This window comes from Phytophthora infestans, genomic scaffold (assembly GCF_000142945.1).
Source record: "Phytophthora infestans T30-4 supercont1.9 genomic scaffold, whole genome shotgun sequence".
NCBI classification, from domain to species: Eukaryota; Oomycota; class Peronosporomycetes; order Peronosporales; family Peronosporaceae; genus Phytophthora; species Phytophthora infestans.
Genome location: NW_003303750.1, coordinates 727,568 through 744,923, shown reverse-complemented (window position 1 = coordinate 744,923; position 17,356 = coordinate 727,568). Strand labels below are relative to the sequence as shown.

Genomic DNA, 17,356 nt, shown 5'->3' with positions numbered 1-17,356 from the left:
TTGGACGTAAGATAAACATTTCTGTCGAACACGAAAGGCATCGATTGGTTGCAAACAGCCAGGCGAGCTGCGCAGATACTTGAATATTGACATTTAGCTACGCAAAACCTGTCGTATGTACTGCAAATCGGGCACAGTAACCACTTTATTTTCTAAGAGCTCTGCAAATAGAGATATTTATTATTATTAATGTAGACTTCACAGACCAGTATTTTGTAAGAGCGCAGGGATATTATTTTCCACACACTTTTCAAAGTAAAGACAATATTAATAGTATTAATATTACTAATATAAGCTTCACAGACCGCATTTGTAAGAGCTCGGCGATGCTATTTTCCACAGACTTTCTAAAGTAGAGACGATGGTATTTTTTAATACTAAAGTAGGCTTCATGACCAGCGCTTTTTGTAGGGACTTTGCGAATATATATCTTTTTGCTTCACCTGGCACTCACCACTGCCACCGTGCAATGAAGGCGCGCGGCTGCACGGTCATTGCGGTATCTGCTCCCGTGCACCGTACCCGACGAATGCATGCGCGCACGATAGATAATTGTTTTAGTCAATTTATATTGCATGTAAAGTATGTATTTGTTTGGAAATCTGATAATAATATATTAAAGCTAAGCCAAATAGTAATATTTAAAAACATTTTAATATTTTGCCTAATAATAACAACCAGCCTTACAGTACCGTGCTATTGGCTAATATTTGGACGCAAGTAATTGGTTAAAACAAAGTATTTTGCTAACATACGCACAGTTTGCAAAATGGTGGGCCCTACGTGCAAGCAATGCGAGGCGAAGATTGACCCGCTTCTGCTGAACCCGCAGCGGTCTACGATGGACCCTTGAGCGCGCTGCGTCTGCTGCGGGAAGCCACCTAAACTTGCAGCCTGTCCGTCCGTCTGTCAATAAGTCCGTCCGGTTCCTTTCTTGCTGCTTTTTCCTGCCTTTTCGCATGGCTACACCCGGCCTGTCTAATATATTTTCGTCCTATCTTACCGACCGCGCCTACCTTTCTGACTCGACTTAACTATGCCAAAATTACAAATATATCCAAAAGCGTGACGCAATTAACTCGCGCCCTGATTGGGCAACACCTGCCGACCTGCGACACTGACTGAATCTGTCGCACGATCAGACCGTCTCTCGCCCTCGCGATTGGACGTAAGATAAACATTTCTGCCGAACACGAAAGGCATCGATTGGTTGCAAACAGCCAGGCGAGCTGCGCAGATACTTGAATATTGACATTTAGCTACGCAAAACCTGTCGTATGTACTGCAAATCGGGCACAGTAACCACTTTATTTTCTAAGAGCTCTGCAAATAGAGATATTTATTATTATTAATGTAGACTTCACAGACCAGTATTTTGTAAGAGCGCAGGGATATTATTTTCCACACACTTTTCAAAGTAAAGACAATATTAATAGTATTAATATTACTAATATAAGCTTCACAGACCGCATTTGTAAGAGCTCGGCGATGCTATTTTCCACAGACTTTCTAAAGTAGAGACGATGGTATTTTTCAATACTAAAGTAGGCTTCATGACCAGCGCTTTTTGTAGGGACTTTGCGAATATATATCTTTTTGCTTCACCTGGCACTCACCACTGCCACCGTGCAATGAAGGCGCGCGGCTGCACGGTCATTGCGGTATCTGCTCCCGTGCACCGTACCCGACGAATGCATGCGCGCACGATAGACTAATTGTTTTAGTCAATTTATATTGCATGTAAAGTATGTATTTGTTTGGAAATCTGATAATAATATATTAAAGCTAAGCCAAATAGTAATATTTAAAAACATTTTAATATTTTGCCTAATAATAACAACCAGCCTTACAGTACCGTGCTATTGGCTAATATTTGGACGCAAGTAATTGGTTAAAACAAAGTATTTTGCTAACATACGCACAGTTTGCAAAATGGTGGGCCCTACGTGCAAGCAATGCGAGGCGAAGATTGACCCGCTTCTGCTGAACCCGCAGCGGTCTACGATGGACCCTTGAGCGCGCTGCGTCTGCTGCGGGAAGCTGCAGTACGGCTACGCGTTCCGTACAATCAGCGGACGGGGCAGCGTGCGACACTGTATTGCCTGCAAGAACGGCCCAAAAGCGGTTAAGTTCTAGGAGGAAAAGCTCCCACCACCTGATTCGGCCGAAGTGCGCCGCCAGGAAAGCCTGCCAAACGTCGAGAAGGTGATGGGCCCTGACTGGTACCTCAAGAAGAAAAATAGACACAACCGCCCTCGCAAGCTGACCGCCCGAAACGTCAGGTACACGCCCTCGCAAGCTGACCGCCCGAAACGTCAGGTACATTGAGCGAAAGAAGCAGCAGAAGAGCAAGTAGTTGGTAAATATACCCTTTTAGACCCCCACTCTCCTTCCTATCTTCGTATTTAGTATACTGGCTGACCGGGCGAGGCTCGGGGTCGCACATATGGTAGTCAGCCTATGGCGCAGTCAGTATTGTTGACACACCTAAACAGCGTAGCGCCTTTCAAATAATATTTAGCACATGATATCTACTGTGGACAGCCGCAAGCTGGCCGTTTCTATCTGCGTACGCGTCACACGTACACTCCCTCACTTGGACAAAGGCAAGCCACGCTATCTGTATCGTCAATGTTCACAGAGTATATTCCACTAATGTGCGCTCATAAATTTAAATACAGTTTCGAGTGAGTACTACGTGCGACAAAACCGTTGCTGTCTACATAGATACGAGCACGAGTGCGGTAATGCAGACCGTACAGGTGGATGTTCCAGGTCGATGTGCCTGTATGCAGCTCTGTATTTTAGTGTCCTGTCCATAATGGTCGACATATGAGCTCGGTTGAGTCGCGGATGACTACAAGGTGTACCCGCCGCGCGCGTATAAAGCACTACTGCTAAGAGACGCGCGGCCAGCTTGCCTATATCGCTGCGGTATGGCCTGTGCCCAGTTAGTGACGCGCTGAGTCATATATGCTATTCCATTAGACGCGTAAGCACAGTAAGCCAGCACCATGACGCAAAAGTACCGAGAAAGCGAAAGTGACCCAATGTGCTTTGGCTACCGCGAGAGCGTGGCGCCGACGATCTTACGAAATCAGCAATGCACGGACATAGCAAACAACACGCCAAGCTGATAAGTAGTGGCGAGCGTACAGCATCTAACGTACATGAGCTACTATTCGATTCAAATCTAAAGACCACTACGATATGATAATCTGCCTATATCGATATGGATTCGCATGTTCGTCATACATATCAGAGCTTGCTACTCGGAAAGGATCGACGCCGCTCTGTCAGTCAGTAGCTTTGCAAATAAGTCAGTAAGTGCAAGTAAGATCAATGCATGCGGAAGATAGTGGAATACCCTTCGCTAATATCATAAGCAGCTCAGCGGAAGAATTTCAAGGCATCATATTGGTGTTTGTGGCAACCATCGGCAAAACCTACTTGCTCTAAAAGGTACTTCGCGCGATAGGCTGACCAAACCTTGCTCTAATAGACCGTCGCAAAAAAAAAATGGTGTCGACTGCCTCACAGCGATGACGTGACCGATGGTATTAAGTTTAAGTAGGCGTATTTCCTCCAGCTAAACTGAGATCCCTCACCGATCTATGCCAATTTGGATCATCATTGAAACTGACACGTCTTCTGAACAGCATATATAAACGCTTTAGCCACGCGCGCCTCCGATTCGTGTCATTTTGGTAGCTATTTGCTCAAATGGTATTAAACAAAACCTTTCCGGGTAAGATGGTGCTCATCTTGCAGATCACGATAAACCCTGGTCATGTCTACCACAACATGTGAGCACTATAGATACTGTGTGCGGTGTTGTTTTGGAACGTAACATAAGTAGATCACAGTATACTTTTATTATATGTAGCTTCGCTCTAAGTAGAAATTCTAAGCACACCGCAGCGCAGCGGAGGTGTCCAGCCTACGCTACGCTAACCAACCATGCCCAATCGTCCGCGGAGCGGGCGCCCAGAGCGCTAGTCACGTGTATTATATTATGTATCCATCTACTTTCACTGCGAAATATGATCCGGAGCGAGCCAAGCACAGCGTTTTCAGAGGATTTTCAACCGTGTACGAGAATTTGGACACCAGCTTATTGTCCTTGTCAGCAGTACTTACCTATAGCTACGTCGCTCAGTACTCATGGCTGTGTTAATAATTTTTTCTAGAGAATTAAAGCCGAGTAACAGCAGCACCGACAAGTTTGCTCATTGGTTGGTACAGCCTTGTGTTTTAAGTACCGGTAGGTGTCAGCCACATGTGTTCTAATTAGGTAGGTGGTCAAATTGAGGTTTAAGCTAGATGTCGAGCGAATCCCGTATTTTATTTAGAACACATATGCCTTATATGCGGGGTAAGACGGTCTGCTTTGTTCTCGACGATAACCTTTGCTTCGGCTTACGTTGAAGTTTCCTCCCAAATTAGCCAATCCGCATCGATTATATTTCGTGCAGCAGTGTTCTCCAGAAACCTTCAAACAACATCCCAAAACGTGGAGCTCCACCGGCATAATAATGACCCACCGCGCAGCACTACTCCGCTCGGCATTGTGCCTCACGACAGGTACCCAACCATTTATCACCTGCACTAAATGCAGTGCCACTTAACAGTCACTACTCTTCACGTACTGTACCAGCGAAACCACGACCGTCACCGACGCTCTTCTGCTTCCCCGGACTTGAGTCAGCACCGTGGCACGACACTTGCAAGTTTGAATGGATCAAACAGCTCGAGGCCAACCGCGAGACCATCACCAACGAATATCTGGCGCTTAAGGAGCAACGTGATGCGCTGTCCAAGAGCTCTGAGGCCGCGACTGAGGCGAGCGATTATAAGGTCTACGATAAGGAGCACCAGCTGCACCAGGGCGAGTGGGATTGGCTCTCGTACGTGACCCAGGGCCGACGCCAAGCAGACTTTGCTGTACAATGTCCCAAGACAGTGGAGACCTTGGAAAATATTCCGGGCTTCATGGCTGGACTTCCGTTCGCTTACTCGTTCTTCTCCATCTTGAAGCCCGAGGTGAGCTTCAAAGAGCTTAGAGACGGTTAGAGTTTTAACTGATATAGCTGCGTTTTGTGTTTGATAGTCGAGTATTAAGGCTCACTCGGCACCATGCAATATCCGGTTACGTTGTCATTTTCCCCTGATCGTCCCGGAAGGCTGCGGGATTCGCGTTGGAGATGAAACACGACAATGGGAAGAGGGCAAGGCGCTCGTGTTGGATGGTACGACCCACAGAAGCTACAGAGTGTTTTCCGTTTAACATTGACATGACGGCTTGTTCTTTGGTAGACGCCTTTGACCACGAGGTGTGGCACAATGGAAAGGAGGGAGACCGCGTGCTGCTGCTGTTTGACGTTTGGCATCCGGATCTTGTCCAGGGAGAACGCGAGGCAATCACCGAAATGTTCAAAGAGGCGAAGGAGAAGGGCTGGCTTAAAGACTACGAGTAATAGAGAGACAGCAACGCTGACGATCTCTTGAGCTCAAATAGGTATATCGGCGTTCAGATGTGCTAAGGAAGAAGTTCATCAAACCCACTTGGGTGTTTACCTGACTCATTCACTGAAGCTCTCACCCGAGATACAGCTGCAGGGTACGCAGCCTTCTCCTCCGCATTGATCCTCGCACACAAGTCGTGGATACCGTCACCAGGGTCACTTTCCCCATCCTGTTCATCATTGCTTTCATCGCGTACCCTACTGCTACTTGAACCGGAACTTGATGGTCGGTTCGCGGTTTGGTTCGAGTCCGAGCCATTCTCCAATCGCCGTCGCTTCCGCTCCCTCTTTTCCTTCTTATGCCTCTCCTTTCTCCTCGTTTCTATCAGCTTTTTGTAGAATAGCTTCTCCGCACACGCACTACACGCTCGCACTTTGACCAAGCACCGTTTCCGCTCTCCATGCTCCGCGTACGCGAATAGCAGCTCGTAACTCTGCAGCTCTGTGCGCTCATCGCAGCGTTTGTTGCCACACGTAAACTGCCCTTTTCCTGCTACGACCTCCATCTCCGTGCGCCAGCGAAGTCCAATTCTGCCCTCCTTATAGCGGGACAGATCGGCCAGGGCATACTCGCGAAAGAGTTGCCGGTAGTAGCGTACACTCATGCGGACTTGCCAGTCCGTCTCACCCTGCTCAGCATCCGCCTCATCGTCGCGAATGAACTGGAACTTTTGCTTCAGTACCGCCAAGTCATTCTGGGACACTTGGTGATCATTGTGTGACGTTATGGAGCTGACGTCGCTGCCTACACTGTTGCTACGGCGAGCGGAAGCTGAGTACAAGCTCATGAGTTCCTGGTGGCTGCGGATACAATTGGATTTATCGTTAGATACGGGGTCTTAATGGGTAAAATAGCATGCACAGATAGCAGACACGATGAAGGACATGTAGAGATCAATAGAAGACGGTTATTACCGGCGGAACATGCGCTCAGAGCTATGGATGTCGGCGGTGGGAGCTGTAGAATTCGGTAAAATGGGACTGGTGAGTAGAATGTGTATGCTATTAAGTAGGAAGATGAAAAACGGGCAGGAATTTTTGCGCGAATAGGACACCAGGATGAGGACAGTTTCGCCAGGAATTTTTGCGCGAATAGGACACCAGGATGAGGACTTTGGTTTTAGCAGGGGGCCCTGCTAAAAATGACGCACTGGCAGACTGCCTGTGGCAGTGCCTCTCTTTTAGCAGTGCCGCAGTAGTGCGGCACTGCCAATGCGAGACGGGGATGCTGGGGTTTTCACTGAGCGATCATCTGCCTGAAGATGACTGGGCATTTGCTGAAGAATCGCGCACGTCCATTTTGAGTCATGCAGCTGTCGTTCAAGTTGCACGATCAACTTGCGGTTTCGCTGTTGGAACGGAGGGTCCGTTTGAAGAAGCACGGACACGACTTGTTGAAAAGTCTATCATGAAGATACTATTTAATACATGTGTTTGTTTTGTGAATCACATTGAAGCGGTGCATGTCGTCAATGATCTTAAAAAGGTGACAACGCCGTTGGCCACCACGTAAGCGTATCAAACCTTTGGGTGTGAGCTTTCTGGACATCCGATTTGCTCTTAAAATCAACATTTAAAAACTTAATATTTTTCAGAAAAGTAAAATGTGAGTTTCAGAATTAACCCCAAACTTGGCACGCATACAGTTTTTCAAACCCAATACCCTTTATTATTTGGTAGCTACAAGTGGCTAGAAACATTTTGTACAATCAATACCGTAGTGTGTGACAGGTGCTGTCCACAAGCGAAGCCAAGTAAAGCACCGGATGGCCCAAGCAGTGCTGGCAGCGCTGTACCCACACTCTTCAATACGCCGACCACCCACTTCATCTCTCAATCGACGCGGGTGAGCGGTTATCGGGCTAGTAACCATGATGCCCACCGGCGGACCACCGTCCACTACCACAGCGTCAACCGCCGCTTCATCTTCTTCCTCTGCGGCGTCTCTCTTGACGTCTTCGGCGTCAACTGCAGGCTCCTCATCCTCCGATGGCACCGAGCTTCTCACCACGTGTCTGTCCACAATCGTCACGTATGACTACGACTACGCACTGTGCGTCATGAACTCAGGCTTCTTCGAGCTCGACTCGTCGCCCTTCGAGACGGCCACTACCGCCATCTCGTCGCTTCTCTCGGGCTCTAGCGGAAGTAGCTCTGTAGACTCCGGTACTTGCACCCTCATGTGCACTAAGTCGACCTTATCTGCGTCCAGTTCGTGCTGTGCAGCCGCCTCTACAGTCAAAAACTGTCCGCAATCGTCGTCCAATATCGACTACTGTAAGTCTGTGATCGAAGACACAGTAGCCGAGAGCCAACAATGCGGCTTGTCTGCCCAGAGCACCGCGCTTATCGTATGTGTATCCATCATCGCTGCATTCTTCATGGCCGTGATGATAGCAGCCAGGATATACGCCAAGAAACAGGCTCAAGCTGCAGCTTTAGAGGGAGACCCCCTCGAATCCAGGTTCGCAGTGGCGAGCAGAGCCACGTGGGAAGCGGCTCTAGCTGCCTGGAGACAGGTGACCAACCTCATCTGGAAGAACCTCATCATCCGACGACGCAAACCCGTGTCCTTCGTGCTCGAGCTGCTGCTCCCCGTGGTATTGACACTCGCGCTCGTGTTTATTGCCAATCTGGACACAATTTTTGGTACGGGCGATGAATTCTCCAGCTCTTCGGAGGCTGCATCGCTGTCCGAGACTATTTTATGCACCAGTTTGGACACTTTAGAGTTCACCGACTATGGCGCGCTGAGTACCAACATGTCGACGTTCTATAGCAGCGGCCAGAGCGTCATCGGACTCTTTCTATTGATTAGTTATATCAAATTCGTGTCCACTACCACCACCACGATGGTTATCGAGAAGGAGACGAGGATCCGGGAGGTTATGAAGATCATGGGGCTGTCAAACTTCACCTTACTGAGCTCGTGGTGTCTCACGACGGCGATTCTGGCCACGCCACTGGCGTTTGCCATCGCGGCGGAACTGAAATACGGTCAGGTGTTCCCAATGACCGAGTACGCGACGCTCGTGTTCCTGTTCTGGTCGCTGAGCGTCTCCATCGTGAGCTTCAGCTACTTCATCACGCCGTTTTTTAACAAATCCAGAGCTGCGTCCATCGCTTCGGTGCTGCTGTGGCTCGTCTTGTTCTTCCCGTTCTTCTCCGTCATGTCCAAGTCCAACTCGTCCAAATATCTGGGTGCGCTTGCACCTCCCACTGCATTTGCATTGGGTATTGACGACCTGGTACGTCGCGCTCAGCTCGGCAGAGGGCTGGCGTACGCTATGGGAATAGTCGAGTCTCCTGTCACGGTCCCGTCGGCCTTTGCGATGAGCTGGTTCTTGCTTCTCGACTCGGTCATTTTGGTCGCGTTAGGCTGGTACTTCGACAACGTGCTACCACAAGAGTTTGGTGTTCGGAAGCCGTGGCATTTCCTCTTTGTGAAGGAATACTGGCTTCCTTCAAGTCGCAATAACAAGGATGTCGTCGTGCTGGAATCTCCGACCACAGACTCGTCACCGCAGACACATTATTCGCTCGGATCGCCACGTGGAGTGCGGCTACTGCATCAGACCTCGTCGGATGGGTCGATCGTCATGATGAAGGATCGACCTGGACTTGTGGCCTCTGTGGAGCCAGTCAATGCTGTGTTGGCAGAGCAGGAACGGAAAGGCACGTGTCTGCAGATTCGAGGTCTTCGTAAAGAATTCCCTGCGGAGGACGGAGAGGTGAAGGTGGCTGTACACGGACTGAACTTAACACTGTATGCGGGGCAGATCTCTGCTCTGCTGGGACACAATGGAGCAGGTAAAACGACGACAATATCGATGCTGACGGGTCTGATCCCACCGACTTCGGGCGATGCAACGCTCTACGGACGCTCCGTTCAAGCAGATTTCAACGAACTCCGACAGATTATGGGCATTTGTCCGCAACATGATGTTCTATTCAACGAGCTGACAGTTGAAGAGCACTTGCTGCTGTTCGGAACGATGAAACATATCCCCGTTTCCAGCTTGAAGGAAGAAGTTGGGCGGATGATACGAGAAGTTGGACTGGTGGAGAAGAGGAAGGTCGCGGCGAGGAATCTCTCGGGAGGCCAGAAGCGCAAGCTCAGTGTGGCCTTGGCCTTCATGGGGGACAGCAAGTTGGTGTTCCTGGACGAACCCACGTCTGGCATGGACCCATACTCTCGTCGATTCACGTGGAACTTGCTGCAGAGGAACCGTGACGACCGCGTCATTGTTCTAACGACCCACTTCATGGACGAAGCTGACATTCTCGGAGATAGGATTGCTATTATGGCGGACGGTCAGCTTTGCTGCGCTGGTAGCTCGCTCTTCCTGAAGAATCGATACGGTGCTGGGTACAACTTGACTATGATCAAAGCACCTGGATGTGACGTGGAAGCGGTGGGCGCGTTCTTGCGCAACTTTGTGCCTGAAGCGAAGTGCTTGAGCAACTTTGGCTCGGAGGTTGTATTCCAGCTCCCGTCCAAGTCTTCCGGAGTGTTCTCGACCATGCTGCAAGTGCTTGATGATGAGAAGAGCAACCTGCGTGTGGTTCAGTATGGAATATCTGTCACTACATTAGAAGAAGTCTTCTTACGCATCTCTCAAGATCGCGAAGAAGAAGCGGCTATGGGCGTAGCTGTCTGTGGCGTTGAAACAGTGGATCAAATTCGCAAGACGTCGGCGACGTCTGCGAACTCTCGTGGGACCTTGACAGGTCCGAGTTGGACGCCTATCTCGACTGAATCGACGAACCGTGCGATGTTCTGGAGCCAGTACAGAGCGCTGTTGACCAAGCGTGTGCGTATCGCGAAGAGGGACAAGAAGAACTTGTTGAATGCAGTGTGTATCCCTCTGCTCTTTCTGATCATTCTCGTGTCACTTCCTGAGATCGACGTGGCAAGTTTTATGACTACAAGTGACTATGCTACAGAGCTGGCGTCTGTGTCTCGTCAAGGACGATGCTCAAGCGCGAACTTCTCGTTGGTCTCGGTTCCCAGCGCGTGTGACAGCTACAGCTTCAACTACTGCGAGCTTGGCGTGATAGACTGCAGCGCGTCGACCTGTTGTGATAAGACGAACGTGCAGTCGCCGTACTACGCGTGCAACATGTGCGATGGTACCTCATCGTCAAGCCCAGTGGCCCCGTGTTACAACGAATACTGTCTGGATCAGGACGGCGCGAAGCTTCAGGCTACGCTCAACGCTTTCTTAACGTCCGTTGTGGTCATGCTGGCGTTCGCGTTCGTCCCGGCTGCGATAGTGGCGTTCATCGTGCGTGAGAAGAACCCGAACCAGAACGCGAAGAGCTTGCAGCTGATCTGCGGGGCCAACGTGTCGGCCTATTGGCTGTCGACATGGACACACGACATCGTTCTCATGCTGGTCACTGTCATTGCTGCTATGGTCATGGTCCCGCTGTCAGACCGGACGCTGAAGAGCTCCATGGAGGTGTGGGGTATCGTCTGTCTGGTTGGCTCGCACGCGCTGGCTGTGATCCCCATGGCGTATCTCTTCTCTTTCAAGTTCAAGAAGCATGCGGTGGCACAGACGTCTCTACTGGTGTTTGCTCTGTGTACAGGCGGATTGCTGAGTATTTTCTCGTTCTTGTGTCGACTTATCGACTTCGATTTGACGCCGGGAAACTCCACAGACAACTTGACACTGTCTTCGCTGGATAGAAACTACCTGCGGTGGCTCTTCCTGCTCTTCCCAGGCTACAGTCTGAACAATGGCATCTACGAGATCGCGACGCGGAAGCTCAGCCGAAGTGCGCTGTACGGTAGCGAGACGGATACGATCGCCCCACCGTCGTTCTTTGGGGCTTGGGTGGGACTTGGTACGGACTACACGTGCACTTCTTGCTGGGATGCCGTGAGTGGAGAGACTTGCTGTGTGCGCAACGTGTTCGACTTTGACGTGGCTGGAGCTCCTGTGGCCTACGCAGTGGTCGAGATTGTGGTCTTTATGCTGCTGGTGTTTATCGTGGAGAACCGCAGCTTATCGTGGCGTCCAGAGCAGAGGTCGCAACCGTTTGTGTCTAATGAGGACGACGATGTGGCTAACGAGCGCCAGAAAGTGGAGACCGCCGCGTCTCCTACTCAAAACGACAGCGTCTTTATCCGGAATCTACGTCAGCAGTACGGCAGACGAGGGAAAGTGGCGCTGGACAACTTGTGTCTTTCCATTGCGAAGGGCGAATGCTTCGGCTATCTTGGCATCAATGGAGCGGGCAAGTCGACGACGATGAAGGTTTTGACTGGTGAGATCGCGCCTACGAATGGCTTCGTGACACTTGGAGGCTTCGACTTGGCTCGCGATCGCGACAAAGCACGCAGAGTGGTCGGCTACTGTCCTCAGTTCGACTCGCTGCACGACTTGTTGACTGTGGAAGAGCAGCTGGAGTTGTACGCCAGACTCAAGGGGATATCGAGCGACAGAGTCCAGCAAGCGGTGGAGCAGAAGATCGACGAAGTGGGGCTCACCGAGTACCGCACAAAGCTGACGCGAGGCCTGAGTGGAGGCAACAAGCGCAAATTGTCGACCGCGATCGCGCTGATTGGCTCTCCTCGCATCATTTTCCTGGATGAGCCGTCGACGGGTGTGGATCCGAGTTCGAGGAGGAAGATGTGGGACGTGATCGCCGCTGTCTGTGCCGCGAAAGAGTCGTGTGTGGTGCTGACAACGCACAGTATGGAGGAATGTGAAGCACTCTGCACGCGTGTGGGAATCCTGGTGAGTGGCAAGTTGAAATGTCTGGGAAGTGTGGAGCATCTCAAGCACAAGTTCGGACGAGGTTACATCGTTGAGGTCAAGCTACGAGAGCCAGGCGCGTCGTCTGTGGGGAGACTGCAGCTCGAGGTGTATCGCATTCTGGGCGGCAATTGCTCTGGGGTTTCACAGGACCAAGTCTCCACTTTGTGCTCCTCTCTTGGAGCTCCGAACCGTGCAAACGAGATTCTAAACGGGGAGAGTAATGGAGGAGTACTGAACAGCTACCTCGAGACGTGGGGGGTCATCCCTATTGACGTTTTCTGCGCGTGGTGGCTCACTGAGAGCCTGGGTTCTACGCTACGAGAGTTCTTCCAGTCCAAGTTCCAAGACTGTCAGCTCATCGAGCACCAAGGCAGCCACTTCCGCTTCCAAGTGCCCAAACATTCCCTACGGCCTTACGCAATCTTCGGCCTGCTGGAGGAGAACAAGGATCAGCTGCAGGTGAGTGAGTACGGCGTGAGCGAGACGTCTCTGGAACACATTTTCAACACGATGGCAGCTCAACAAGGAGAAGAGCAATTGCTAGGCAGCGCTAGATATCGTGGTGCATAGAGCTACGAGTACAATTAATGCATAAAGTAAACTCCAATTGAACGATGACAATAGTGTTCATAGTTGTAGATTTAGTAGCCATACTTGTCGTTTAACTTCGTACGACCGTCACCACTTTGATTCGTTGGTGGCACCCACACCTGGTCTCCTCCTTCTAAGACACTCGCGTCGCCATCATGTTGCTCCCCATTCTTGCTCTTCATTTGCTGTGGTGGCCCCATCGCCGGCCCTGAAATGCGTCGTCGCTTCGGTGCTGGTACTTCCTTCTCTAAAGTCTTTTGAGGTGCCTGTAAAGGTGCCGGCGCACTGTCGGGGGCAGCGGATTTCTTCTCCGAAAGTGGCTTACTATCAGGTAGTGTATCCGCCTTCATGGTCAATGTTTCAGCAGTGCCGAGTCCACGTGTCTCCGCTCCCTCAATAACAAGAGGCTCGGCCTGACTTGATGCGTCGACTGTCTTAATCGCTGGCTTCTGGATTGGTAGTGCGGCTATCGCTGGTGTTGCCACTGCTAATAGTTGTCGCTGACGCTGTAACTTTGCCTCGATCTCTCCCTTTCGTTTCGTTAGCATGTCCACCTCACTCACATGCAGTTGCGTCGTCGTTTCTGCCATGAAAGAATCCAAAGAATCAGTCTCCTTGGTGTCTGGTGTAGCTCGGTTCGCAGCAGCTTTAGCTGTCGCAGTACTCAGTTCATCCTGAAGTTTTTTTAACTCGACCTCCAACTTTTCGACATTGGCTTGGATCGAGTCTGCAGTAAGTACCTCACTTTGTGGCTCTCTCTCGGTAGTCTTAACTGCTGTAGTTTCTGAGGTTGTGGAAGAGCCTACAACCTTCTGCTTCCGCGCAGCAATCTTCTGTTGATTGGCCTTGGTTCGATCGTAGAAGTCGTCTTCATCGCTGTTGTATCCGTACAGCTCCTCGCTAATATTCCGCTTCTTCCTCACAGATGAACGCGACGCACTGCCAGTCTTGATCCGTTGATCATTCTTGGCGTGAATTCTGGCTTCCAAACCGTCGATCTCTTTCACTAGAGCCTCAATTCGCTGGTCATTCCGTTCCAGAGTACGTTGCTGGCCCTCAGATAAGCCTTCCAGCTGGTTCTGCTTGGCCAGAATCCTCGACTTCTCCAGTTTGAGGTTCTCCATCTTTCGGATACGCGTCTGCAGCTGCTGATACAATTTCTGATCCTTCTCGTTCACCTGCGACTGACTCACACTCGACCTGTACGGCTGATCTTCTTCCTTTAGCTAAAAAAAATTAATATAAGAAATAATAAAAATAATACCACAAACACTACGCTTCTTACATTTCGAAGGTAGTCCGGCAGCTCCGCTTGGTCCTTCGCTGGCTCGTCTTCTTCGTCACTCTCCTCCTCCTCTGCATCTTCTCCAAACCCCCACGAAGCTCCGTTCTCTTCTTGCTTCTTTTCTCGTTTCTTCTCTAGTTTTTCTCGGAATTTAGCCAGATTCAAAGACTCGTATTCGGCAGGTAACAACTCTGGCGGACCGCAGACTGCATACAACCGCGTGGACTCTCCGAATCCCAGTACGTCTCCAATGTGCAACCGCACATACACATCAGCTTGCACACGTTTCTTGTTGACAAAGCAACCGTGTGTACTGTGGATATCGTAAAGGAAGAGCGCACCCTGTTCGTCGAACTGCAGTGCTGCATGTGTCCTGGAGATGGACGGATGAGCTAGTGCCAAGTCGCACACAGTCTCCATACGTCCGGCCACAACATAGCTGCTCCCATCACTACGAGGCAACTGTAAAATTTCTACTACCATGCCACCCTTGATCACTTCCAGGAAGATACCGAACTCGTTGCGCCCCGACTCGCCCCATTTTGGCGGCGAATACTGCGCCATCGTTTTCAATTAATCTCTCAAATTTGAAACATTTGCTGATCTGTCCAAATTTATAATTTGGGATTTGGCAAATTTAATTAACCCATTCATTATTTCGGGTGAAAAGAAAGCCAAACCTGTATAAGTTAATAGTAATAATTTAAAAAACAAGTTTTGCACCATTTGGAGCTTATCATGAAGCGCCGTGGGTGGAATGAGAGCCCGTTGTCGACGCCGTCACGGCCACGCAGCGCGCGCCGCAAGCCCGAATGGAACTCGTACATGACCGACAGCTCGCAGTACAAGCTGAACCAGCAGCAGCAGCTCCAGCGCGCACTGCAGCAGCTGAGTACGGCGCATTTTTCGGCTCGCAGTCCAGCTGCATCGGCTTCTAAGCGGCGCACCAAGGCTGCGAGCACCCACTGCTCAGCATGGAGCACGCCACAAGATCCAGAGAAGAACAGAGAACGACCTATACGTCTAGCGGACGTGGAGGACACTGGGGGGCTCAATACCCAGCGACGTTTGCAGTTCGCAGACGTGTCGATGGATCTCGACGAGCCCACGCCTCGACGCCGAGCAGCGAGAGCCACTACCGTGTCGTTTCAAGAGCAGAGGATGCATCCAAACCATAAAGCTACTTTACAGACAGAGCTGGAGGTGCTAGAGAAGATGTTGTGGCAACTAGAGACCGAGACGGAGAGACGCAATTGGCAGAGCCCACAGAAGAGGAGCAAGTCGCCCAGAGTGACGAGGACAGGGTCAGCGATGAAGCTGAAGCAGGAAAATACACAGGAGCGAGAGGAAATCGAGCCAGAGAGAGAACAAGAAGAAGAGGAGGAGACGGATGCGGAGACCCGCCTTGGAGATGTTTGCTATAAATCTTTGGAGGTCGGGCTAGAGTTAACTCGCAGAATTGATACGGTACGGTAAAAGGTTAACCTTTTATCAGGTTATCACTGAGCTTATATGTATGGTTGGTTAAATGACAGCTGAAGAAGGAGTTTGACACTGAACGGAGGATACGTGAAGATCGAGAGCTGAAGATTGAGATGTTGGAGCAAGAAGTGCGGTCTACACACGCCAAGTGCAACTACCTGGAGGCCAAATACCAGAATATGGTCTCGCAAGTCGATGGAATGGTACGAAGAACAGCTCTAGACTTCGTTATCTTATAGTTGTTCGCTGATGTTTACCGCAGCGTGAGGCTGTGATTGCCACTGAAGAGGCGATTCATTTGATGACTTTAGCGTTCGACTACTCACAACGCCGGCGCGGTAAGACATCGAAACCGCCGACACCAAGCAAACCAGGTGCGTGTCCTCTCTTCCTAGACGTACCCACTTTGCAGTAGCTTACTTGAGCCTCCACGTCGATATTTTATCAGAAGTTTCTCAGTCTCCTCATGGGAACAACGTTAAAGTTTCTAGAAATGCTGCGACACTAAGGAAACGGAGCAAGTCGAAGCAACAGGAGAATCAGACCCCCAACGGACAGCAAGACAACTCAACAACCGAAGGGAAGGGGGAGACAGTGTCTCCGAGACACTCTCGCTGATCACTGTAATGCTGATGCCGATTTGACGAGATATGGTAGTCGAATATTTAGCGTTCCAGGCGAAAGTACTTACCTCACCTTGGATATTGTACAGAAGTCTCCCTCAATAAGCGTAGACGTCGTCTGATTAATTTGCATAGGGAATTCTCAGCGCTCGTGTGATTTGTTCAATGTTTCCCAATCCATGTGATCTGATATAAAGGGGTATATGAATTCCTTGCTACTTATTCAGGGGACTTCTGTACATGTAGTTTTATCGTCCATCGAAAACGAGCTTGTTGACGCGCAGCGAAATAATCGTTAACAGCACCGCTGATAAAAAAAGCGTTGAACCTGAGCTCTACAGTGTACAAATTTCGCTTCAACACTGCTGGCAATACTTGAAAAAAGTATTGCGAGCAAGTGTTGCCAGAGTGTTTGCAACTCAAGTCGCTACGCCGCATCTAGGCATGTTTTATACATGTAGAAAAAAAGGTTAAATTCTCACAGCTCAACGAAACTTTAGTACATGTAAAGGTTGAAGATGGTCCCAATGTCTAAACAAAAATTTACAGTTAGGACCCTGTAAGAGGGTATTGTTTCCGCTGCGGAAGTGCAGCATATTTTTTTTCGAAACATGATTGCCATTCAATAGGACGTTTCGAGTAATGCGCGCGGTGTTGAGGTGTTTGCACTCACCAACTTGCTGGTTGAGGTTTTTGCATATGAGGCGCTTCATCGAAAAATGCATACCTCCATGCAGCCACAAAGTTTACTACACTCTAAAATCAAGACAGTACATGTACATGTTGCAGAGCAAATCTTAAAATATATTTTATTTCGCTCTTTTCGCGATACTTCGTTGTCGTCAGCGCCAGAATCCCATTCTTCTTGCCTTCCGAGTCGCTGTCTTGCCCTTCGCTCATTGGCTTTAGTCGTTACGAGCTGCAATGATTGTTTATGAGCTGCTTCCTAGTGTTGCCGTTTTTAATTACAAAACGGAAGACATATTAAAGATAAATATCTATTTTGATGGTTCAGAACACTTTTTGTTTGGTTATGATGCCTTTTTCTATGTGTGTGGGTCGGTCTATACGATTGGTGGT

The 17,356-nt window shown here is 49.8% G+C and overlaps 5 protein-coding genes across 5 annotated transcripts; 3 read left to right on the top strand and 2 right to left on the bottom strand.

Annotated features, from left to right (window-relative positions):
- Nucleotides 1-4,535: 4,535 nt before the first annotated feature.
- Nucleotides 4,536-5,477, top strand: PITG_05817 (aspartyl/Asparaginyl beta-hydroxylase, putative; the record flags this gene model as incomplete). The annotated part of the gene is made up of 4 exons (XM_002998014.1): nt 4,536-4,584; nt 4,658-5,043; nt 5,111-5,249; nt 5,317-5,477. 4 exons carry the CDS (start codon nt 4,536-4,538, stop codon nt 5,475-5,477), a joined length of 735 nt encoding a protein of 244 aa, XP_002998060.1.
- A 62-nt stretch (nt 5,478-5,539) lies between these two features.
- Nucleotides 5,540-6,313, bottom strand: PITG_05816 (uncharacterized protein; the record flags this gene model as incomplete). Its single annotated transcript, XM_002998013.1, has 1 exon — nt 5,540-6,313. The coding sequence occupies one exon, from the start codon at nt 6,311-6,313 to the stop codon at nt 5,540-5,542; it is 774 nt and encodes a 257-aa protein (XP_002998059.1).
- Nucleotides 6,314-7,396: 1,083 nt separating this feature from the next.
- Nucleotides 7,397-12,865, top strand: PITG_05815 (ATP-binding Cassette (ABC) Superfamily; the record flags this gene model as incomplete). Its single annotated transcript, XM_002998012.1, has 1 exon — nt 7,397-12,865. The coding sequence occupies one exon, from the start codon at nt 7,397-7,399 to the stop codon at nt 12,863-12,865; it is 5,469 nt and encodes a 1,822-aa protein (XP_002998058.1).
- Nucleotides 12,866-12,936: 71 nt separating this feature from the next.
- On the bottom strand, nt 12,937-14,735 carry PITG_05814 (uncharacterized protein; the record flags this gene model as incomplete). Its single annotated transcript, XM_002998011.1, has 5 exons — nt 12,937-13,191; nt 13,318-13,500; nt 13,597-13,638; nt 13,696-14,112; nt 14,172-14,735. The coding sequence occupies 5 exons, from the start codon at nt 14,733-14,735 to the stop codon at nt 12,937-12,939; spliced, it is 1,461 nt and encodes a 486-aa protein (XP_002998057.1).
- Nucleotides 14,736-14,909: 174 nt separating this feature from the next.
- On the top strand, nt 14,910-15,892 carry PITG_05813 (uncharacterized protein; the record flags this gene model as incomplete). The annotated part of the gene is made up of 2 exons (XM_002998010.1): nt 14,910-15,638; nt 15,707-15,892. 2 exons carry the CDS (start codon nt 14,910-14,912, stop codon nt 15,890-15,892), a joined length of 915 nt encoding a protein of 304 aa, XP_002998056.1.
- Nucleotides 15,893-17,356: the final 1,464 nt, after the last annotated feature.